The sequence below is a fragment of the Meles meles genome, chromosome 4 (assembly GCF_922984935.1).
Source record: "Meles meles chromosome 4, mMelMel3.1 paternal haplotype, whole genome shotgun sequence".
NCBI lineage: Eukaryota > Metazoa > Chordata > Mammalia > Carnivora > Mustelidae > Meles > Meles meles.
This window is the reverse complement of record NC_060069.1, coordinates 59,508,436-59,533,612: the sequence shown is the minus strand read 5'-3', so window position 1 is coordinate 59,533,612 and position 25,177 is coordinate 59,508,436. Positions and strand designations below refer to the sequence as shown.

The 25,177-nt window shown below is 39.6% G+C and overlaps 1 protein-coding gene across 1 annotated transcript in view; it reads right to left on the bottom strand.

Moving 5' to 3' along the window:
• GNB4 (G protein subunit beta 4) overlaps positions 1 to 25,177 on the bottom strand; it is a 54,413-nt gene that overhangs the window by 3,321 nt on the left and 25,915 nt on the right. Inside the window, exons 3-9 of the mRNA XM_046001418.1 lie at positions 24,074 to 24,171; positions 16,209 to 16,247; positions 15,216 to 15,322; positions 13,605 to 13,668; positions 11,666 to 11,828; positions 10,492 to 10,558; positions 10,184 to 10,385 (exon numbers count right to left, since the gene is read on the bottom strand). Of these exons, the coding sequence (XP_045857374.1) occupies positions 10,184 to 10,385; positions 10,492 to 10,558; positions 11,666 to 11,828; positions 13,605 to 13,668; positions 15,216 to 15,322; positions 16,209 to 16,247; positions 24,074 to 24,130 (699 nt within the window). The 5' untranslated portion in view covers positions 24,131 to 24,171. The remainder of the gene's footprint in view (positions 1 to 10,183; positions 10,386 to 10,491; positions 10,559 to 11,665; positions 11,829 to 13,604; positions 13,669 to 15,215; positions 15,323 to 16,208; positions 16,248 to 24,073; positions 24,172 to 25,177) is intronic.

The following is a 25,177-nucleotide window of genomic DNA, read 5'->3' as shown; positions in this document are numbered from 1 at the left end:
ATAGTAGTAAACTATGCATTACTAGTTTGTGAATCCCCTTTTCCCAGAATCTAGCAGAACACTGATTTTTTTTTTTAATAAAACAAAGACTTTTTTTTTTCATGTATCTGTTGGTCATCTGTGTACCTGTATTATTTTTGTGAACTGATTTTTCACGACCTTTGCTTATTTTTACTATGCTGTTAGTATTTGCTGATTTGTAGGAATAAGATGAATACAAATTTTATTTTTGCACATTTTATAGTTCCTTTTAAAAATATAAAATTCCATTTTTATGTAACCAAATTTATCTTTCCATTTGCGATTTCTTCCATTGTTTTATGAATACAGTCCTTAGGCTTATTAGCTGATGTTCAATTGTATCTTTTTCTAATTTTTTAAAGTAATTTCATTTTTCACATCTTAATTTTTATCTATCCAGGATTTATTTGATATACCAGCATTCAGTATAAAGATCTAACTTAATTTTCTTAATAGTCAAGTAACTGTCCCAACTGTTAATTAAATAATCATTTTACTGATTTTGTTGTTACATCTTTTAATTCACTGAACTCTTGTGTACACAAAAAAATGTTAGTTTTGTCTCTCCTTTCTTGTAACTGTACTACACTTTTTAAAAAAAATCCTCGGGGTGCCTGAGTGGCTCAGTGGGTTAAAAGCCTCTGCCTTCAGTTCAGGTCATGATCCCAGGGTCCTGGGATCAAGTCCCGCATCGGGCTCTCTGTTCAGCAGGGAGCCTGCTTCTCCGTCTCTCTCCACCTGTCTCTCTGTCTACTTGTGATCTCTGTCCATCAAATAAATAAATAAAATCTTTAAATAAAATAAAATAAAAAATCCCAAGTTGACAGTAAATTTTTCTATCTGGCATGGTAAAATACTCATGGTACTCTGATTCAAATCAGTCTGTTTTCTCCTCCCCGCCCCGTACTTCAATTTCACAAACATCTGATCAAGTTTCTCTTCTTCATATTCCTGACTCATCTCAAAAAAAAAAAAAAAAGATCCACTTGGGTTTTTTTGAGGGAGAGGAAGAGAATCCCAGCAGACTCTCCTGGACACAGGGCTCCAACTCATGACCCTGAGATCGCAACCTAAGCTGAAGAGTCGGACACTTGACCGACTGCACCACCCAGCCACCTCTCCACTTGGGTTTTGATTCAAATTTGGATTAAGCCTAAAATTTAGTTTGGCATAAATGATTAGCTTATAACGTGCAGTCTTTTCATTCAGGAAGATGGTACTTCCCATCTGGTTCCCAAAAGGCATAAGGAACCCGTAGCCATAATTTCCTCTACCTACCAAGGATCCAAATCATTAGTCCTCCCAGGCTACAGAGTAGTTTAGAAAGAAGGTCCTTAAGCAAGTGAAAGGCTTCACCAAACCCTTACCACCTACCTAGAGGCTAATGATTTTGACCACTTTCTTCCATCCTAACAGCCAGCAAGATACTCTCCATTGTTGCTTTGCAGGAAGTCCAACAATATCATTTACATACATTTATCAGCATGTATGGGGTTAAACCTGTTCTCTACCACCGACCAAAACAGAAGCTATAGTACAGTAAAGGACACCTAGCGCAGAACACCCAGTCAAGATCACCCCTTTCAGCGCACTGTATGCCAGTCTATGTTCAAGACACAGGATGACCAGACATCTGTTTTGTATAGGATTGTCCCCATTTATGCCCTTCTCCCAGGCAAAACTGGTAAGGGCATTCTCTCACACTCAAAATTTCACATTTCCTAGGCTGGATGACAGAAGCTCACATTACCAGTATGATGAACTAGTTTTAACTGGGAGCGTAGGCTGGCCCTCAGAACTACAGGAAATACTTAAGTATATTTTAAACCTGCCAGATGCATTTAAAGAAAAGTCTGTGTGATGTTGGCTGTTCATTTAGTTGGGTTTCTTTGGGTTTGCAGTACAACCTTTACTATTCTTAATTTTTATGTATCTGCAATATTTACCCTTCTTAAGTTTACCAGAGATTTAGGGAGTCAAGTCTTCTGACTCGACTGAGTATTTGAATTTTTAAATTTTCTAATAGTTTTCTATTATAAAATTTTCTAAATATTTGTTCATTCAACAAATATTCATTAAGTACCTACTGTATCATGCACAGTTCTAAATGCTGGTCTGGAGATCTATGGAAGTCAACAAAACTGACAAAAACCTTTGTCTCGGGGCGCCTGGGTGGCTCAGTGGGTTAAGCCGCTGCCTTCGGTTCAGGTCATGATCTTAGGGTCCTGGGATCGAGTCCCGCATCGGGCTCTCTGCTCAGCGGGGAGCCTGCTTCCCTCTCTCTCTGCCTGCCTCTCTATCTACTTGTGATCTCTCTCTGTCAAAATAAATAATCTTTAAAAAAAAAAAAAAAAAAAAAAAAAAAACCTTTGTCTCCATAGAGCTTATATTCTTGTGAAGCAGACCATAAACATGAAAAGCAAATAAAAAATAAGCATGTTAGATCATGATAAATACTGAGGGGGAAAAAAAGCCAGAAAAAGGGCAAAGGAACATGGGTAAAAGCTTAGGGTGTCCAGGGAAGGCTTTACTGAGAAGCTGTATTTACTGAAGAGCACCCCCCCCCCCCAACCACCACCACCAGGCAGGAGGTGAAGAGCTGGGCTTCTGCTGGGAAGATCAGAGACACAGAGAGGGGTCAGTAGTGGTGACAGTCCCTGTAGTAGAAAATGTGCTGGCTCTTCTAAAATTCAAAAAACTTTAAGTTCTGAAAAACAGCCATCCTGAGGGGTTCTTATCAGCCTCTTAGGGACTGTGAACCTGTGGTCACCCATGACCCTCGCTGCCTCCCTCCCTCTCTGAACTGCCCCGTCCTCCCTTTGCCTCAGTCACACTGGCCTTCTCGCCACCCCTCCAGCCTCCCATCCCCTAGGCCCCTGGGCCCAGAGCAGTGTCCAGTGTGTCCAGTGACAGATACAGCATACTAAGTGGGATAAGTAAAGACGCGGAGCAGCTCCTTGTCGTTCTAGTCAGGTTCTGCCACAGAGTACGTCTACACTAAACGCAGGGGAGAAAACGCTTTTCACAGCTCTCCAGATGTCAGACTGGCAGCTAGGCTGGATGGACTACAGTGAAGGGGCAAGAGGGTAGGGTGTGGAGGACCCGCTGGTTCTGGGAGAGGTTCTCACTTCAGGCTGCATTTCTGCTTTTCTCTTTACCAGCTCCTTCCTCTCTCTCTCTCCTAGTGTGACCTGTTCTTTTTTTCCGAAGTCCTGAGCTAGTCACTTCATATTTATTATTTCTTTAGTGGCCTCCTATGCAGTTGATTCTTATGTTTAAGAACATTTGTCCAGGGGCGCCTGGGTGGCTCAGTGCATTAAGCCGCTGCCTTCGGCTCAGGTCATGATCTCGGGGGTCCTGGGATCGAGCCCTGCATCGGGCTCTCTGCTCTGCAGGGAGCCTGCTTCCCTCTCTCTCTCTGCCTGCCTCTCTGCCTGCTTGTGATCTCTCTCTCTGTCAAATAAATAACAAACAAACAAAATCTTTAAGAACATTTGTCCAGTGCAAAGTGCAATGTTTAAACTAGAGTATTCAAATCCTTCATCTTTTTTTCCTGCCGACCTAGCATATGGGGATCTCAAAGTTGTAGATGAAAGTCTCCTAACAATGGTGTTTTGGATTCATTTCTCCTCGCGTTTCTAATGGCTTTGGCTTCGTGTACATTTCAGTCCTATGCTGTATTTACTAGAATTTTTCTCCCCTATCATAAAGTATAGCCTCTGAAACTTAAAATTCCTGAGTTACAACATCTCTCCCTCAACACTCAGTGGATATTGTTCAGAAGCCTTCCAGCCCTATTATGGAAAAGTGTGAGGCTAGCCTGACTTTTTTTTTTTTTTATCTTTTGTATCTAGGTAATCTACTTTTTCATTTTAAATATTTCTAGAATTTTTTTGTCCTTATGTTTTGATATCTTAAATTCAAAAGGATAGGTCTATGTTGGCCTTTTAAATTACTTTAAAATACTGGGCAAGCCCCTTTAAATTGTTTTTTTTCTTCAGCTCATTTTTTTTTTTAATTATTTCTTTGCTATACTTCCGCTTTCAACCAAAATGGAGTAACAGTGATTACATTTACCACCATGCTGAAAAAGATAAGAATAAAAAAAATGATAAAATTGACAAAATACATGAAACATGGTTTTAGGGGTGCCTCAGTGGCTCGGTCAGTTAAGCATCTGCCTTCTGCTTGGGTCGTGATCCCGGGGTCTTGGGATCAAGCCCCACATGGGGCTCCCTGCTCAGTGGGAAGTCTGCTTCTCCCTCTGCCTGCTGCTACCCGTTTGTACTCTGTCAAATAAATAACTTTTTTTTTTAAATAAAATCTTTAAAAAGAGAGAGAGAGAGAGAGAAAGAAACATGGTTCTAATGACACTGGATATCAGTCAACAAAGGAGCGTGGTCCCTGAGAGCCATGACACAGATGAGGCAAACCCCGTAACTGCCCCCAACTTCCTGCCTGGAGAAAGGTTATAGGTCATGGTACTCAGAAGGGGAACCCAAATGGAGCCCACTAGCACCCCAGAGTGAGAAGACAGAGATGGGAATCCAGGGAGTCCAAGGCTAGAGTTCACAGGCCAGAGCCCCAGACAGGACACCCCTTGGTAGACAGTAAGGTCAGGAGATGATAAGGGGCCCCTCAAGTATTCACCTGAGTACTGATCAAAGGTGTGTGAGGAAACGACTCAAGCAGAGGAGACACCCAGAAAGATAACCAGAAACAAACCAAGGCTCACCCAGGCCCAGGAATGATGTCTGTCCCTCCTAGCAAGAGGGAAAATCCCACTAAGGGTGGGATGAACAAGCATACATAAGGTGCTGCTCTGGGGCCCTAACAAAACTGAAATGCAAGACCTGAAAGGATCAAATTATTTCCAGATAACTATGTCCTAGAACAAAGCTAAATAGTATTTATATAAATACGAAATTATCCAGCATCCAGCACAGTAAAATTTACAGTGTGTGGCATCACATCTTATGAAAATCAGACATGCAAAAGCAAGACAACTGGACCCATAATTAAGGGGGGGGATCATTCAGCTGACACAAACCCCCAAAATATCATAGATGACAGACTTAACAGACAAGGTGTCCAAGATTAAACAGGACACTATATGGGTTTAATGGATGAGACACTGCAGAAGAAGGGTAGTGAGCTGGAAGATGTAGCAACAGCAGCTATCCGGAATGAAATACAGCAAGGAACAAGACTGAAAAATAAAATGAACACAGTATGAGTGAACTGTGGGAACACTTCAGGTGTCTTTTTTTTTTTTTAAAGATTTTATTTATTTATTTGACAGAGATCACAAGCAGGCAGAGAGGCAGACAGAGAGAGAGGAGGAAGCAGGCTCCCTGCCAAGCACAGAGCCCGATGCGGGGCTCGAACCCAGGATCCTGGGATCATGACCTGAGCTGAAGGCAGAGGCTTTAACCCACTGAGCCACCCAGGTGCCCTGAAAATTTCAAATTTGATGAAGACTATAATCCACAGTTCCTGAGATAAGAAGCAGGAAGAAAATTACACAAAGACACATCATAATCAAGTTGTTTAAAAAACAAAGAGAAAGGACACCTGGGTGGTTCAGCTGGTTCAGCCACTCACTCTTAGTTTCAGCTCAGCTCATGTTCTTGGGGTTGTGGGTTCAAGCCCTCCGTCAGGCTCCATGCCCAGCACCGAATGTGCTTGAGATTCTCTCTCCCCCTCTCCCTCTGTCCCTTTCCCATGCCTGAGCTCAACCTAGTTTCTCTCTGAAATAAATGGATAAAATCTTTAGGGAAAGGGGGGGCTTTCCAAAAAAAAAAAGAACAAGGGGAAAAAATCAGAAAATATTAAAAGTAGGCAGAGGAAAACAAAGGACACACTGTATAGAGACCAAATATAAGCGTGACAGCACATCTCACATCAGTACCAACATAAACCAGAAGACGGTGGAATAACGTCTTCAGAATATCAACAGAAAAAGAAAAAAAAAACACAGTTAAAGTGTTTTCCAAAAATGAGGGCAAAATAAAAAATGTTTTGAATATACAAAACCTGAAGGACATTAACAGATTTGCATTATAAGATACATTAAAGAAAGCCCTTCAAGAAGAAAAACAGGTAAAAATCTGAATCTATAAACAAAAGGATGAGGAGCACAGAAAATGGTAATTATGTTAAACGTAAAGACTTTATTTTTTAAATCTCCATAAAGGGGTGCCTGGGTGGCTCAGTGGGTTAAAGCCTCTGCCTTTGGCTCAGGTCATGATCCCAGGGTCCTGGGATCAAGCCCCGCATCGGGCTCTCTGCTCCGCGGGGAACCTGCTTCCCCCTCTCTGTCTGCCTCTCTCCCTACTTGTGATCTCTGTCTGTCAAATAAATAAAATCTTTAAAAAAAAAAAACAAAACTCCCTAAAGGAGCATCAGCACTTGAAAGCAACAATAATATCAATGTATCTTAGGGTTTAAGACTTATGAAAGGAAAATGTAGAACAACTGCACAAAGGCTGGGGGAGAAGTAGGAGAATCAGATAAAAGGCTTTTCTCTATATGAAAAAGTGGTAGAAAAATCACTTAAAAGTAGATTGCTATAAACTGTAGATGTATACCACAAATTTTCTCAGCAACCACAAAACAACAACAGCAAAAACCAAAACCAACAAAAATGTTGCTAAAAAACCGAGATGTGATATTTAAAAATTCAAAATTTTTTTAAAAACTCAAAAAAAGTAGAAAAAGAACAAAGAATAGACAGGACAAAAGGCAAAGAGCAAGATCGTGAATTTAAACCTAATCCTGTCAATACAATAATCATATAAAATGTAAATGGTCTAAACAATAAAGACAGAAACAGGACTCTTTTTTTTTTTTTTTTTTGAAGATTTGAGCCAGTGAGCAAGCAAGCATAAGTAGGGGAGGGGAAGGGGCAGCGGGAAAGAAGCAGACTCGCTGCTGAGCAGGGAGCCCCATGCAGGACTCGATCCCAGGACCCTGGAATCATGACCTGAGTCAAAGGCCAATGCTTAACTAACCAAGCCACCCAGGCACCCCGAAACAGGACTCTTTAGACCCAACTCTTTAGACCCCTATAAGAAAATCACTCTGGATATAAAAATATAAAATATAAAAGGAAAAAGATATGCCTATGCTAAGACTAGTCAAAAGAAAGCCGGGGTAGTTCTATTAACATCACACAAAAATTTCAGAGTAAATAATATTACCAGGGATAAAGAGGGACATTTCATAATGATAAATCAACCGACCAAGAGACCACAATAATCCTAAAGGTTTATGCTTTCAAATACTCACTGAAGCAAAAACTATTACAAGGAAAAATGAGCAAATACACAAATAGAGATTTCAAAAGTTCTCAATAACAGAAAGAACTGAGTTATCAGTAAGGATACAGAAGACAGGTCTTCTAGTTCTATTAGTCTAATAGTTCTATAGTCTAATAGTTCTATTAGCCAACTTGAGATAATTGTTATCTGTGGAACTCTCCATCCAGTAACAGCAGAACAGAGATTCTTTCCAAGTCCAAAACAATGACTAGGTCAGACCATTTTCTGGACCATAAAACAAATCTCAAGTTTAGAATCCTATAAATCATACACAAAGTGTATTCATGGACCATAATACAATTAAAAACAAAAATAAAAATATCTAGAAAATCTCCACATATTTGAAAACTGTATGACATACTTCTAAAAACCTTGTGAGTCAAAGAGATCACTTTTTAACTAAATGAAAACACAGCAACATCCAAATCTGTGGGATGCACCAAAAGCAATGTTTAGAAATTTACCACTTTCAGCTTCAATATTTAAACATAAAAAGTTTCCAATCAATGGTTTCAACTTCTACCTTACACACCTAGGAAAAGAAAATGACACCCAACTACACAGCCAAGAAATAATTGAAAAATCGATTAAATAAAACAAAAATCGAGCAAATCACTCAAACCAAAAGACTGTTCTTTGAGAAGATAAAGAAAACAGATAAACCTCTACAAATGTATTCATTTGCTAGGACTACCGTGTAACGAAGCACCACAAGCAGCGTAGCTTACACAGCAGAAATTTAAGGTCTCACAGCAGCGTAGATTACACAGCAGAAATTTAACGTCTCGCAGTTTTAGAGGCTGCAAGCCTAAAGTGAAGGTGTCTAAGGGCTGTGGCTGGCAGTCTTCTCCCTGGGACTCTTCACACTGTTAACCTTCTCCGCTTGTTGGTCTGGAGCTTTCCCCTTTTTCTAAGAACACTGGTCCTGTTGGATTAAAAGACCTCCAATCTGGTATGGCTCAGCTAATCACATCTGCAACAACCCCATTTTCAAATAAGGTCACACACCCTGAGGTAGTGGGGGTTAGGACTTGGTGGATAAATGGATAACCTCAACAGGTCTATATCTAAGTAAGACATTAAATTCGTAGTTAAATCTCTTCTCACAAAGAAAACTCTACCAGAGAGCTTTCACAGAGAAATTAAACCAAACATCTGGGATGCCTGCATGGCTCAGTCAGTTGAGTGTCTGTTTGCCTTCGGCTCAGGTCATGATCCCAGGGTCCTTGCTGGGGGAATGGGGAGCCTGTGGCTCCCCCTGCTTCTGTACTCTATTTATTAAATAAATAAAATATTTTAAAAAAAGAAAAAGAACAAAGTAAAAATAAACAAAAATAAACCATTTAAGGAAGAAGTAAGACCAATTCTACACAAACTGTCCCAAGCAACTGAAGTGGAGGGAATGGTCCCCAACTTTGCCTATAAGGCCAGCATTAGTCTGATACCAAACTAGAAAAAAAATTTGAAGAAAGGAAAAAATAGAACAACTTTTATGAATATGGCTGTAAAACTTCATAAAAACTTTTATAAATCAAAGTAATACATAAAAACAATTATGTATGATGACCAAGTATGATTTGTCCCAGAAATACAGGGTTGGGTTAATATTAGGGGGAAAAAAAATCAATGTGAATTCACTAACAGACTAAAAACAAAAACCACATGATCTTCTCCACAGATGAGGAGAAAGCATTTAATAAACTCCATTCAGACCTGAAAATCTAAGCAAATTAGGGAAACAGAATACCATCAACCCGAGAGAGGTGACAGAAGACAGAGACGGAGAAGATAGGCATACCTGTTCTAAAATTCTATCCTAACCAGGCCGGCCAATTAATACGGGGTGGGTCTTGGGACTGAGTCCTGCATCGGGCTCCCTGCTCAGCAGCGAGTCTGCTTCTCTCCCGCTGCCCCTTTCCCTCCCCTACTTGTGCTTGCTCACTCACTGCTCAAATCTTCAAAAAAAAGAGTCCTGTTTCTGTCTTTATTGTTTAGATCATTTACATTTTATATGATTATTGTATTGACAGGATTAGGTTTAAATTCACCATCTTGCTCTTTGCCTTGTGTCCTATTCTTTGTTCTTTTTCTACCTTTTTTGAGTTTTTAAAAAATTTTTGAAATTTTAAATATCGTGTCTTGGTTTTTTAGCAACATTTTTGTTGGGTTTTTGGTTTTTGCTGTTGTTCTGTGGTTGCCGAGAAAATCTGTGGTCTACTCTACAGTTTGTAGCAATCTACTTTTAAGTGATCTTCTACCACTTTTACTTTCTCAGATGTTTAACAAAATTATAAAAAATGGCCTTCATTTTTTTAAAGATTTATTTATTTATTTGACAGAAATCACAAGTAGGTGGAGAGGCAGGCAGAGAGAGAGAGTGAGAGGGAAGCAGGCTCCCCGCTGAGCGGAGAGCCCGATGTGGGGCTCAATCCCAGGACCCTGGGATCATGACCTGAGCCGAAGGCAGAGGCTTTAACTCACTCAGCCACCCAGGCGCCCCCCAAAAATGGCTTTGTTTCTTTGTTATTATAATGTGAATAAACAGGAAACAATTTTTTCCCCAAATACATCTTCTTCCAAAATGAGGAGTGTCTGATACACAAAAGCATTTGCAGTCATAGTACTTTTGGAAATTCTAGTCATTTTTAACAGTTTAGCATTTGACCTACACAGGACAGTAAAAACCACATCTGACTAGTTCATGCTCATATACACGGAGTACTTACCTGGCTTAATCTACCTGTAGTTCCCTGTTTGGGGGTTTTGTTGCTATAACCATGTTATAGATTTCAACAATTTATATTCACAATACAGTTTCCTTAGAAATGCTATTTACTTACACTGACAGCATTGATATCTGACACATGTCCAGTAAAAGACTGTCTGCACATTCCATCTCGAATATCCCACAATTTGGAAGAAGCATCACAAGCACCAGAAACAAAAGTCCTCATGTCAGGACTCAGGGAAAGACTCATCACATCTCCAGAATGCCCAGTGAAAGTGGTGGTCTGCTGGGCAGTTTCGATGTCCCATAAAGCACTGTAATTAAACGTAAATTAAAATAATAGCTATCAGATCTTTCCTTATGTTAGTTCCAACTACCACCCTCAATCCCCAAATCAGTGTTCGTGTGGACCACACTTACCAAGTTGTGTCTCCTGAACTTGTAACGATCTGGCTGTCATCTAAAAATCGGCAGCAGGACAAGTAGCCTATAGCATGGAGAGCAACACATTTTAGGTTAACTAAACGGAATAACCCAATTACCATGTGAAATACTAATACACATTTTTTAAAACCCAATATGTAGGCAACATATATTTGTTGGCATAACCTATAGTTTTACTTTCAGTTCTATGCTGTCTGCAACTCAATTCAATTTTATCAGCAAATTCTCAGGTAATTACTATGTCGATGGCATATCCTGTTAGACACTCCAGAAATGACAAACTTAGGACACAGTTCCCTTCTGCCTACAATGATTACCGAAGAGAGAGATTCCTTTACACAAATCTCTATCATCTATGGCAGACTGGTTAAGGTGCACTGGGAAATCCTCTACTAATACTGTGAGAAATTACACACAGTTTCATGGAAAACGGTTACCTGAATGCTCAGAATTTACCAGTGTTTCCAAATATGGAAATGGCAGGAAAAGGATATTAGAGTATTTTATGAAAAGCATCATCAAATAGTACTACCAAGAATTCAGAGAGGCAGAAGCCTGATGAGCGGCAATAAATTCCTTAGTAACACTGAAAATCAAATACACTCTATGGTGTGCCCCCTGGCAAATCAAGCAATGTACTCTCATGTTTATGAAGTATTTTTCACTATGTATCTTATACACACTTTCAGTTACGTAACTTAGATGCCAAAATCCCGTAACTGTTATATAGTGGCAGAGAAAACAGAGAATTATGGCTTTTGTTGTTTTTTTTTTAAATAGGCTCCATGCCAAGCATGGAGCCCAACACGGGGCTTGAACTCACGACCCTCAGATCATGACCTGAGCCAAAGATCAAGAGTCAGCCACTTAAATGACTGACCACCCAAGCACCCCTGTATTGTTTGCATCTTTTACAACTGATCTGTCATTTTCATAAAAACAGTGTTATTTTTGAAAGAAAAATAAGGTCACAGTCATCACTTGTAGACCTTTAAAGTTGGTGCTTTGCTGATTCATTGTCATTTTTACTCTCACTTGATCAACACTCAACCTTCAGCAGCGGAGCACGATTTGCCACACAGTCTAGCTCGCTGGCTCACTCGGGAGTCCTCCTATTTGGTAGGAAAGGACAGTACTTAGTGCAGCTCACCTGTGTGACCCGGTAACTCCCGGCTCACTCTCACGTTTCCCTCTCTGGTTTTTAAGTTATATATAGAGCAGATGTTGTCCAGCCCTCCACACGCGACGTAATTACCGGATGGAGCGTAGGCACAGGTCATCACCCAGGAAGATCTCAAAGGAATAGCATGCATCTGCACAACAAATATAACACAGAAACTATTACTAAGATTACAGAAACAGTCCGTTTTTCAAACCGATTTACAATGAAGCAAATACGACTAAAAATGAAATGCATCTCACTAAAAATAAGCCAAATTAAAAATGCAATGGTTTGAATGAACAATGAAAAATACAGAAAAACTAATGGGCACGTTAGCATATATCACCAATTCATTTGGATTACAGTGTTTTTCCAGAAATTATTTTAAGAGAAGGATGCAGAATGTCTCAATGCTAATAAATATATCCATTCAAAACAGTAAATGCAAATGTTAAAGAACTGACTAAAATTCTTTGTTCTGGCAACAGTAGTCAAAAGAGGAATTTCCTCCAATATGACACTAAACAATGCAAGTATCAGAGCCAATTAAAATGGTTCTTCCATAAAAAATTAAAAAATAAAATGGTATTTTTAAATTTTAATTTAAAAAAATTAAAAAATAAAATGAAGAGATGGCACTCTGGGGGCGCCTGGGTGGCTCAGTTGGTAAAGCGTTTGCCTTCGGCTCAGGTCATGACCCCAGGGTCCAGGGATCGAGCCCGCCATGAGCTCTGCTCAGTGCGGAGTCTGCTTCTCCCTCTCCTTTCTGCCCCTCCCCCTGGTCTGAGCTCTCTCTTTCACTCAAATAAATAAATCTCAGCGAAAGAGAGATGGCACTGTGTCCTTCTAATAGCTGGATATACACTCTGCACCCAAATTTTAAAAACGGCAATAGTTTGCTGTGCCTTATTACCCAACAGCAATCATTTGCAAGTAGGTGACAAAATTTAAGGTATATGGGAACAGCAAGGCTAAATGGTCCAGAGAATGAACACTCCGGTTGAATCCTATTATGCTCTTGCTTAAACCTAAAATATTTTAAAAACTATTTTTGTTCTAGGAAAATATGGCTGAAAGACATGCTGGATGGGCCAACTAATATAGAAAAACTTATAAATCTGTCTTAGCTAGCTTTAAAATCTCAATCAGGCTGAAGTTATTGTTTACTTCACAAAACAGTACTTTTAAATCTTTAATAAAAATACTGATAGAAATACACAGAATATAAAAGGTATTTCATATGTGTAAGTTTCTTGAGTGGAAGCTTTTCCACTGCCACTCAACCCTCTGACATCAAGGATTCCTTCCAGTGGACACATTAGGAGGACCCACCGGGTTTTGCCAAGATGGGAAAAAGTTGTAATTTGCCTCCAAGGTTCTGCATCTCCTGAGCAAGCCAGAAACACAAATCAGTGGATCCGAGAAAACTCTCACAGTAGCAACGTGGCTTACCCGCAACTAGAAATAAAAACCTCAGGGTTGTTGCCCATTAGGAAATGGGTAATTTAAAAAAAAAAATCATTTATAGGGGCACCTGGCTAACTCATTCATAAGAGCTTGGGACTCCTGATCTCAAGGCTGTGAGTCTGAGCCCCACGCTGAATGCAGAGTGTACTTAAATAAATAAAACTTTAAAAAATAAACCCTTCATGTGTAAAACTGATGCACACCCTTTTCTAATACTAACATGCAAAGTAGGAGACTCAAGTAAAATACACTGAATGATAGTCCTACCACTGTCTTTGGGAACATAAAAGGGCTTAATTATTAAAAGCAAATACTAGGCCCAAACAGAGGATCTAGAGTAAAATAAATGGAGTAATTTTATCTTTGAAGGAAATTTAAGTCTGAAATAACCGAATAAAGGAAAGCACTGGTGGACACCAGACCAAATAAAAGATTAAAGAGAATGACTAAGATATCCTACCTTATTTGTTGTATAGCTATCCCAAATAATTAATTTTCCATCTTGGGAAGCACTGACTAGTAGCCTAGAGGAAAAAACACACAAAGAATTTGACACTTAGAGGAAAAAAAGTAGCTTAAATTAGTCATCCACTGCATTACTATAGAATAGTTAAGAAAAAAATATTTTTCTAATTAAAAACCTGATACCGGAAAATTATCTTCTCAACTTAAAAAAATAAATTTTTTCTGCATGCCAAAAGTTTTCAGTAAGACACAGAATTTAGCAAAATTTAAACATTTTACTAAATTTAAACATTTTTACTAAAAATGTCTCTGGTTATAATTCAACTTTTTTTTGAAAAAATGATTCAACTTTTTATGGTGACAACATTCTAGTTCTTATTCAAGATTCTGATAGCTAATAGCTGACTGGTTCATTATTTACTGACTGAGGCTTAACGACAACAGAGTACATATAACCCTAAAACCGTATTTCACTCCACCTAAAAATCTGAACTGAGAGCCTGTGAAGGCAAGGCAGCCTTTTTGGGTATGATGCAGGATATGCCTCCTGCCTTTGAGGCCTCTACCATCTGGCAGAGAGAAGGTATTTACAACAAGTTTACAGTAAGTTAAGTAAGTGAAAATTGTCAGAGGGGTGGTATAAAATCAATGCTGTTGTTGAGTCCTGTTGAGTCTTGCCAGAAAGAACACATACTGAAAAATGGAATCCTGTAAGCTAAAGGTAGAAGTCCACATCTGTGAGGAGGGTATGTTCATTGACAAGGAGAAAAATACAGCACGTGTTTCAGGAACTGTGAATTTTCCACTTGCACAGAGTGTGCGAGAAATGGGTGTAACAGCTGAGAAAAGTGGACTGGGCTTGAACAGCAGAAAGCTTTGTCTGCTGGCTAAATATGAACTCTTAACTAAACAACTATTAGTTAACTGAATTTTTTTGTTTTGCTTTGGACATTTTCACTAGGATATAAAATTCAAAAGATATAAAAAAGCTATTCAGGGGCACCTGGGTGGCTCAGTGGCTTAAAGCCTCTGCCCTTGGCTCAGGTCACAATCCCAGGGTCCTAGGATCAAGCCCCACATCAGGCTCTCTGCTCAGCAGGGAGCCTGCTTCCCTTCCTCTCTCTGCCTGCCTCTCTGTCTACTTGTGATCTCTGTCAAATAAATAAATAAAATCTTTAAAAAAGCTATCCAGTGGGGAAAAAAGTCACCTTCCCTTCCCTGTCACCAAGCCATCTGGATCCCTTCCCTATAGGTAAACGACATTAGCAGGAATTTATGTAGCAGCGGCAACAATTTTCTTGAGCTCACAATCCTGAGATCAAGATCTGAGCTGAGATCAAGAGTTGGACACTTAACTCAGTGAGCCACCCACGCACCCTGAAATACATTCTTTAAAAATCAGCTGGCGCGGGCACCTGGGTGACTCAGTTGGTTAGGCGGTCAGACATCTGCCTTTGGCTCAGGTAATGATCCCAGGACTGATCCCTGCCTTGGGCTCCATGTTCAGTGCAGAGTCTGCTTGAGATTCTCTCTCCTCTCCCCACCTTTCTCCTACCGCTGTCTCTCCGCACCTCTTAAAAAAAAAAAAAAAAATGTAGGTACAAACCTTGAATCATATCCCCAGTGCATAGCATAGATCTTAGCTAGGTGACCCCTCAAAGTACGTCTCGTTCGCATTTGTATTCGGCCCACAGAATCCATATTTGATGTGATCTTTAGAAAACAAGAACGTTATTTTTTACAACTTAGACATACCTCAGACAACAAAGCAGAAATAATAGGCATAAGACAGAAGACAACTTTATAGCAGCTGAAGGTACTTTAAATAATTCCAGAGCCATTACAGGATCAGTAAGTTGAAGAAAAAGAGACTCTGAATGTTCCTATTTGCGCCCCTTCCAGTGAGAATATTTATCATAGACTATTAACTTTTAAGAATAGACATACCTTCCAACTTTAGGGGAAAAAAAAGCCACAGATAAAAATCAAATAGTAGATGATCAAAGAGTAAAACATAGATACTTTTAACTGTTTATAAGAAAGCAAGCTCTAGCAGAGCACATAAAATATTTCCTTAATAAGAATTATCAATATTAAACTAATGAAACCTTCCTAAGAGTTGATGTAAAAAAAAAAAAGTATAATCAGCACATATCAAAATGAATCAGAAGTTACCTAAAAAAATACGTAAGAATCTACATATTTTTTCCCCTAGAGTCTTCTATTTAAACAAGTATGCTTTAAAAAGCGCATATACAGGGTGCCTGGGTGGCTCAGTGGGTTAAGCCTCCGCCTTCGGCTCAGGTCATCATCTCAGTTCCTGGGATCGAGTCCTGCATCAGGCTCTCTGCTCAGCAGGAAGCCTGCTTCCCTCTCTCTCTCTCTGCCTGACTCTCTGCCTACTTGTGATCTCTCTCTGTCAAATAAAATATTTTTAAAAAAAGTACATGTACAGCATCTGACAAATTATAGTATTTTTAAATACAGAGCTCACTTTTTTCCATTAAATACTAATAAAAACCAACTGAGTATCATTTGCATCCACATCAAGCTCTTTCATGTGAATTACTAAAATGAATGGAGAGAAAAATAACTTTACCTGAATAAGCGTTGCATCATTACATGCTTTCCTAGCATCCTGAAGTAAAGAAAGAAGATGAGAATACATTTAAACATGGAAATCTCTGGATAGGACTTAAAATACTATTTTCATTGAAAACATAAGACTTACAAATACACCTTTCACTGTACCACATAGTCTTTATTTAAAATTCAGTGGTCAGTACATTCATAATTTTGTGAAACCACTACCACTAATTCCAGAACAGTTACCATTAAAAAAGAAAAGTTAGAAGAAGAAACAAAGATACCAAAAAATCCCAATACCCCCCAATCCCCTCATTCCCTGGTAATCACTAATTTACTTTTTTTTCCTATGGATTTGCCCATTCTGGACATTTCTATACATGGAATCTTTTAATAGGACATTTTGTGTCTGGCTTCTTTCACTTAATGTAGGTTTTCAGGGTCCATCCATGTTGTAGCAAATGTCAGTACTCCATTTCTTCTCATGCTGAGTAATATTCCACTGTGTGAAAGGATCATGCTGTTTATCCATTAACTGATGGACATTTAATTTCTTTCCACTTTTTGGCTTTTGTGAATAATGAGGCTGTGAACACCCATGTGAGTTATGCATCCATATTTTCAGTTCTCCTGGTTATACACCTAGGAGTGGTGAGTGATGGGTAACTCTAACTCTTATAATCAAGTGTCAAGTTGTTTTCTTCACAACAGCTGTACCATTTTACATTCCCACCAGGAATGTAGTATGAGCTTTCTGATTTCTTCACATCCTCACCCACACTGTCACCTTTATTATTATTTTATTAGCCATTTCCATGGCTGTGAAGTGGTATCTCACTGTATTTCTTATTTGCATTTCCCTAATGATTAGTGATGGTGAGCATCTTCTTCGCATGCAATACCTATCTGTACATGAGCTTACTGGCCATCTGTAGGTCTTTGGAGAACTGTCCAAATCTTTTGCCCCTTTTTAAACTCCATTATTGTTGAGTTGTAGGAGCTCTTTATATATTCTGGACACTAGATTCTTATCAGATATATGATTGGCAAATACTTTCTCCCATTCTGTAGGTTGTCTTTTCGTTTTCTTGATTGTGTCCTTATACAAGTTTTTAGTTTTAGTTAAGTCTGATTTATCTATTTCTTCTGTTGCTTGAGCTTTCCATGTCATACTAAACTGCTGTTGAATCCAAGGTCACAAAGGTTAACAGCTTACGTTTAAAAAAAAAAGTAAAAAAAAAAGTAAAAATTTTGTAACTATTTATTTATTTATTTATTTGAGAGACAGACAGCAGAAGGGGGAGAGGCAGTGAGAGAGACTCTCAAGCTGACTCAAGCCCAGGACCCTGAGAGCATGACTCCAGCCAAAACCAAGAGTTGGACACTTACCTGACAGTGCCACCAAGGCACCCCTAAAATTTGCAATACTTTTACCGTTTATATTTAGGTATCATTTTCAGTTAATTTTTATAAATGGCATGAGGTAGGAGTCCAAATTCATTCTTTTGCATGTGGGTATCCAGTTGTCCCAGCACCATGTGTTGAAAAGATTGTTTTTTCCTTTCAAATGGTCTTATTATCCTCACTGAAAAAAAATCAATCGGCCCTAGATATATGGGTTCATTTAGGGACTCTCAATTCTATTGTGCAAATATACTTCTGGTTTATGATTAAAAGATTTTAAATTGCATCCCCACGAGTAAAAATGAACTAGGTTGATTTAATAGGCCCAGAGTATTCAGAGTTATATTTGTTACTAAGCTTCAGCAAAAAGGTTCAGAATTCCCATTTGGTTTGTTCTGGCATTTAGAAGTTGAGGTGATAGGAAGGATATTTATAGCATACTCAGGTCATTTCGGAAATATTTTTATAAATATATAGCACGTCTTTAAAATGCTTAGTATCTGTGTACAGTGTAAATGCAATTAGGAATATTTTAGGTCCAATGAGGAAAAGATAGGATACATCAGGAAAACAATTTCTGTAATAGGAAATGGCTCATACTGAATCACATCTGTAAGTAGCAAGGTCTCTACATGTAAGCGGCTGTTTATGTTTAAGCATTCTAGGAGAGCCTTTCAAAGAGAACTTAAATTTTTACACAAACTGAAGGCACTTATCACAAAGAAGATAACAGTGAAACAAATTGATATAACAAAATAACATTTAATAAGCAACAAGATGTTTTTAAAATCAAGTTCCTCAATGAACTGAGAGGATTCACATAACATGGGGAATCAGAAGCACAATTCTTCCTACTAAACAATTTTTTTCGTCTCAAAGGTCAGGGTACTATCCTCTCCAACACATTCTCCCTACTGTACTTAGCACACTCCTGTGCAAAGAGGAAGCACACAGTAGCTGAATAAATGCCCCAAATGGTCAGCGTGTCGCAGTCAGCCAAGGGAAAAATGCCTGCCTCTGCTTGCAGCAAAGACGAGATGGAGCACATGACCTTTTTTAGCTGCCCTTTCAACCTATTTGCAACACTTAGACTATTTCTGTTAAGGATGTTCGCAAGTAGTTACACAAACATACAATTTGATTCTCTCATTCTTAGTCAAATTGTGGGTTAAGAAACCTCACTTGGCAAAGAATAATTTAGTCCAGTTTCCTACAATGAAAATAATCTCCAGAAATGATGGTGATGGCCTGAACTATCTATGTTCCAAAAGTGATGGAGTTAAAGACTAAATTCTAGAAACAGTTTTCTGATTTTAAGCTTTGTGAAAATGAACTATCCTTGTTTAGGTCACCTTTCTTAACCTAGTCATTCAAATTAAAAAAAAAAAAAAAAATCTGTGTCAGGTTCTATCCTGACAGATAGAATGCTGCCAGAAATGTCAGCCCTCACGGAAGGCTTGTAATATTAATAGTACAATTAAACAGTAAGTGAGAATTATTGAATAGTGCAAATTGATAAAAATAAGATGTTGGAATATAAGCATTATACAATTAGCAGTTACCTGCAAATCATGCAAAGATTCTATTCACATGCAGAAGAATTTACTCTTACAAACACTTATCCATTATAAAATGAATATAAAATTATTCCTAATTTGGGGCGCCTGGGTGGTTCAGTGGGTTAAGACTCTGCCTTCATCTCAGGTCATGAGCTCAGGGTCCTGGGATCAAGCCCTGCATCAGGCTCCCTGCTCGGCGGGGAGCCTGCTTCCCCTCTCTCTGCCTGCCTCTCTGCCTACTTGTGATCTCTGTCAAATAAATAAAATCTTTTTTTTTTTAAAGATTTTATTTATTTATTTGACAGAGAGAGATCACAAGTAGATAGAGAGGCAGGCAGAGAGAGAGAGAGAGAGGGAAGCAGGCTCCCTGCTGAGCAGAGAGCCCGATGTGGGGACTCGATCCCAGGACCCCGAGATCATGACCTGAGCCGAAGGCAGCGGCTTAACCCACTGAGCCACCCAGGCGCGCCCCCTCTGTCAAATAAATAAAATCTTTTAAAAAAATTATTCCCAATTAAAGGCTGAAGTCCATATTATCCACCAAAATGTAAGACATCTTTGTGCAAAAGTGACATATTTCTCACTCCAAATAATAATTACAAAAGAAGAATGTTTCCTTTATTTTTTAAATTTAAAATAAATCCTACTGCATAAGACTGCATACCTTTCTATTATGTCGTGTGTCTATACCACAGTGAAGTATACAGTTAGATTATATATTCCAGAAGTGAGGGGGACAAAGGGAGGGCCTTCACATACAGCACGACATGATTAAACTGAGAAGTGTAGTACACGGCACCTTACATACATGTGGTCCCTGGAAATTACGGGAGAGGAATGTGAGCACCTGCATCCATGCAATTTTGTTTGGGATGCTGGTGAGCTATGAAGAATGCCTGGGACACAGAACTTTCCATCCAAGTACGAGCAGCAGAGGCAAATGGGCACAGGGAACTATGAAACGAGGCCAGCTGTGGTCAAGCCTGTAACACAAACCCAAAGTGCCGTAATTTACTGGTAAGTCCTATGCGCGTCATTTCACGTGATCTCCACAAACCTACATAGTGGGCACTGGTATTCTCACCTTATAGGAAAGGGATCAAGAGTCAAAGAAGTTAAACTTGTTCAAGGCCACAGAATTAGGAAGAGCTGAAGCCCAAGCACCTTCCACCGCGCCGTGTGGCCTGCCTTCCAATGAAAGGAGACTAAATCCAAGTACAGGACTCTGGTGAGGCTTTTCAGAGGACTGGGACTCAACAGATAGGAGTCGATGGAGGAAAAACTGGAGCCAAGGTAGTATCACCCTAGGCAAAGGAAACCATTTGTAAAAGGGCGATGAAGGGGGAAAGAGCAGCGCATCATCAGAGAACAGCCACCAGACTCATAGGACAACAACACAGGCTGCAGAGAGGATGTCAGCACCGGCTGCAGGGCCAGGAGGACACAGGCTCTGGCGTCAAAATATACCTGGTCTGAGAGGCACCTGGGTGGCTTAGTTGGTTGAGCGTCTGCCTTTGGCTCAGGTCATGACGTCAAGGTTCTGGGATCCAACCCGGCATATGGCTCCTTGCTCAGTGGGTCTGCTTCTCCTTCTCCTTCCACCCCAACCCCACAGCTTGTGCATGCACGCACACTCTGTCCAGGTCAATGAACAAAATCTTTAAAAACATATATATACCTGGCCTGAATCCTGGAGCTAGCACTTAGTAGCCACACTGCCTTGGCAGATTATTTCATCTCACTGAGGATCAGTTTCCTCAGCTATAAAACAAAGCAAAATCATCTACCTTAAAGGATTGCTAAAAGGATTAATGAGATTAGCATGCCACCAAGTATTTGGCCAATCACCCCAGGCAAGGACACCACAAGGAAATTACAGATCAATATCCCTGATCAAAACAGAAGTAAAAATCCTCAAAAAATTATTAGCAAACCAAATTTAACAGTATACTGAAACAATCACACCATAATCAAGCGAGACTTATCTCAGGGATGCAAGGATGGCTCAACATCCACAAATCAATGATACGATACATTAACAAAATGAAAGATAAAAACTGTACACTCATCTCAACAGACGCAGAAGGCATTCAACAAAATTCAACATCCATTGATGAGAAAAACTCTCAAAAATATGGGTATAGAGGAACTGTACCTCAACATAATAAAGGTCCTATATGACAAGCCCACAGCTAACATCATACTCAACAATGAGAAGCTGAAAGCTTTTCCTCTGACATCAGTAACAAGACAAGGATGCCCACTCTCCCCACTGTAATTCAACATATTACTGGAAGTCCTCAGCAGAGCAATTAGGCAAGAAAAGGGAATAAAGGCATCCAAACTGGAAAGGAAGAAATAAAACTATTTGCATATGACATGGTATTATATATAGGAAACCCTAAAGACCACACACACACACACACACACACACACACACACGAAATAAATTTAGGGGACTCCTGGGTAGCTCAGTCGTTAAGCAGCTACTTTCGGCTCAGGTCATGATCCCAGAGTCCTGGGTTTGAGCCCCACATCAGGCTCCCTGCTTAGCGCGAAGCCTGCTTCTCCCACTCCCCCTGCTTGTGTTCCCTCTTTCTCGCTGTGTCTCTCTCTGTCAAAATAAATAAAATCTTGAAAAAAAAAAAATTCAGTAAAGCTGCAAGACATACAAAATACATACAAGATCCAAAAAAAAAAAAAAATCTATCATTTCTATACACTAAAAACTATCAGAAAGAAATCAAGAAACAATCCTACTGCATCAAAAAGAACAAAACATAATCAAGGAGGTTAAAGACCTATACATGGAAATCTATTAAAACAAAGATGAAAGAAACCTGAAGACACAAAATCAATGGAAAGCTGTTCTATGGCTCATGCACTGAAAGAATACTGTTAATCCATACCACCCAAAGCAAGCTACAGATGCAAGGCAATTCCTATCGAGAGTCGAATGGCATTTTCCACAAAAATACACATTCTACTTCCTAAACTCTGTATGAAACCACAGAAGCTCCTGAGTAGCCAAAGAAATTTTGAAACAAAAGAACAAAATGGGAGGCATCATGCTCTCAGATTTCAAACCATTATTGCAAAGTCACAGTTATCAAACAGTATGGTATTAGCATAAAAATGGACACAAGTATCAATGGAACAGAGAACCCAGAAATACACCTATGCATGTATAGTCAATTAATTTATGACAACAGGGGAAAGATGGTCTCTTTAATAAATGGTGTTGGGAGAACTGGAGAGCCACAAGCAAAAGAATGAAACTGTACCACTATCTTACTCCAGACACAAAAATAAACTCAAGATGGATTAAACACTTGAATTTAACACCTGAAACCGTAACTCCTAGAAGAAAACCCAGGTGGTACACATGCACCAGAGTATTATCCAGCCATAAAAGGAAAAGATCTCGCCATTTCCAACAACACGCGTGGACACTGTGAGCATTAAGTCAAAGAAGTCAGAGACAAATACCATATGATCTCATTTATATGTAATCCAAAAAGAAAAGAAAAGAAAAGAGAAGTCCAAGCTCGTGTATACAGAGAACATTTTTTTAAATGACATGCTCATGGGACCATGCACTCAGCCAGTCTGTCAGTCCTGCTCAGCTTCTGCAGCAAGTGACACTGAGCAGAGGTGGCAGAGAATCCATTCTGGTGCTGGCAACGTCTACTTCAGACATTACTCTGTAAGGCCTTCCCTCATCATCCCAGGCAGAATAAATCCCTCCTTTGTCAGCTTTGTCAGACACCTAAACTATCAAACTCAGAGTTCTTATTTGCATCTTAATCATCCACGCACGTCCTTGGATTCCTGAAAGGAGATTTGGTCAGTTAGGATTTCAATCCAGTCAGTATCCACATTTTTTTTGGTGAGTGTCCTTCAGCCATCCTTTGTTCTTCCTGCTCCTTTCCTCTCTTTTCTTGTAATATCCATGTATAGATCCTATGCTTGATTCTTTCTTCCGATTCTTCCGTCATCAAATCAGATGAGTTCTGAAACAGCTCTTGCGGAAGAAGGTTCACAGGTGGGGGCGGGGGCTGTGGTGGGCGGCCAGCAGTGCTCCGAGTCACTAGGGATTCTCCTGGCTTTGTTCTAAAGTTCTTCTGTGTATCCCCTACTGTTTCAAACCTTGATTTCTCTGCAGTAAGTAGGCACAGCAAGGATACAATCCAGTCTCCTTCCTCTACCCTGCTCACCAAGAGGCTTCCTAAACATGAAGGAACATAGACATGCCATCTTTTATCTCTATCTTCCTTGGTCCAGGAAAACGTGTTTCCACTGTTCCAGAGGGTTACTGGTGTTTTTGCTGAGGGAGTACTAGCCACTTTGCAGAAACTGTCCCTCTCAGTCTTCCCACATCTTGATGCATTACTGTTTGATTCTTGGCATGAAGTTCTAAAGGTCTTTTAATTTAATGGTTAGATGGAACTTGTATTTGCTTAAGTTTTTCGCTGTTTTGAGTTGATTTCCAAGAGTAAAAGATGACAGATATGTGTTTATTATGCCACTAATAATTTTTAATGTTTTTCTGTAATCTAGTATTTCAGAGATTCAGATTTTTCTAGTGTATTGCAACGTGATAATATCTGCCTCATCACAGGACACCTAAAACCAAGCTACGATTCCAGGTGTGTGAATAAGAATTAGGTTTGTCTTTCCACAGTAATTACATATAGAGTATTAAATTCTTAGGGACACAGAGGTCCTAAGTCCACACAGACAGTTGTTAGGAATGATTTTTAGAGAGTACTTTAGAGGTATATAAAGACAAACTCACCACTTCAAGACTCATACATTTAGTATTTGTAAACTGATCCAATAACGAACACATTTTATTCATTGCTGGTACTAAACAGAAGTGTTAAAATTCCAGAACAAGAAACTCCGCTCTTACCTGGATCTGATTCCGTAGCTGTTCGGCTTCCTGCCTCAACTGCTCCAGCTCACTCATCCTTCTGCTTGTGTGCCTCAGAAATCAGCAAGTGGAAGCAACTGTCAAAAACAAAAACGAAAACCCAGCCGGCTAGATTCAGGTCTCCATTTACACATTAATCTACTTTTTGAACTACTGACACACAACTTCTCTTTGATCCTTCCAAAATTCAAGCGAGCTAGCAATTCCAAGATCCGGCAACAACCGACTTAGTAAATACAGACCTCGATTACTCACTAAAAAGGTCCAATGGAGAACATGATCAGAGGATGGAAGAGAAATCCTGAGTTGAAAGAGTCAAACCTAATTTACAGACCGTCAGGACTAGAATACAGTCCAGTGAGAAATCATCTACAACACTTCAGACAGCATCCATAATATCTATTTATCCCCATTTAGATGCCTAACAGGCACCACAGAGTTCATACTTCAAAGCCAAACCCCACTCCACCCCCAGGTCTTCCCTGTTTCAGTAAATGGAAAGTCAGTCCTGTCAACCCTTTATTTTAAGCCAAACACTGGGGAGTCATCCTTATTTCTTTCACACCCTACATGTAACCCATCAGCACAACCTGCCAATTCTTCCTTCAGAAAAATATCTAGGACCTGACTAAACCCAATTACCTCCACTCTGCTCACCTCGGTCTAAGCCACCACCATCTCTCACCTGGGCTCCCTTCTACTGCCCTCCTCTCCTAAATATAGCAACCGAGTCATCCTTTGTTAAAACACCAGTCTTTCTTCTCTGAATCCTACAAGGTTTTCCACTCCAATTCAGAGGAAAACCTATGTCTAGCTTGACCTAGAGAGCCCTACACAATCTCTTACACACCCCTCTCTGACTTTATCCATCACGCTGCCCCTCACTCTGCTCCAGCCACTTCGAAGGCTTCTTGATGTCCCTTGAACACACCAAGTAGGATCTAGTTTCAGTGTCGTTTACACTTGCTCTTCCCTTGGCCTAAAACGCTCTTACTCCTGATATTTTCATTGCTTGCTGACTTTTGCTCAAATGTACCTCCTCAGAAGGACCTTTGCTGACAGCCCATATGCACCCGCCTTACG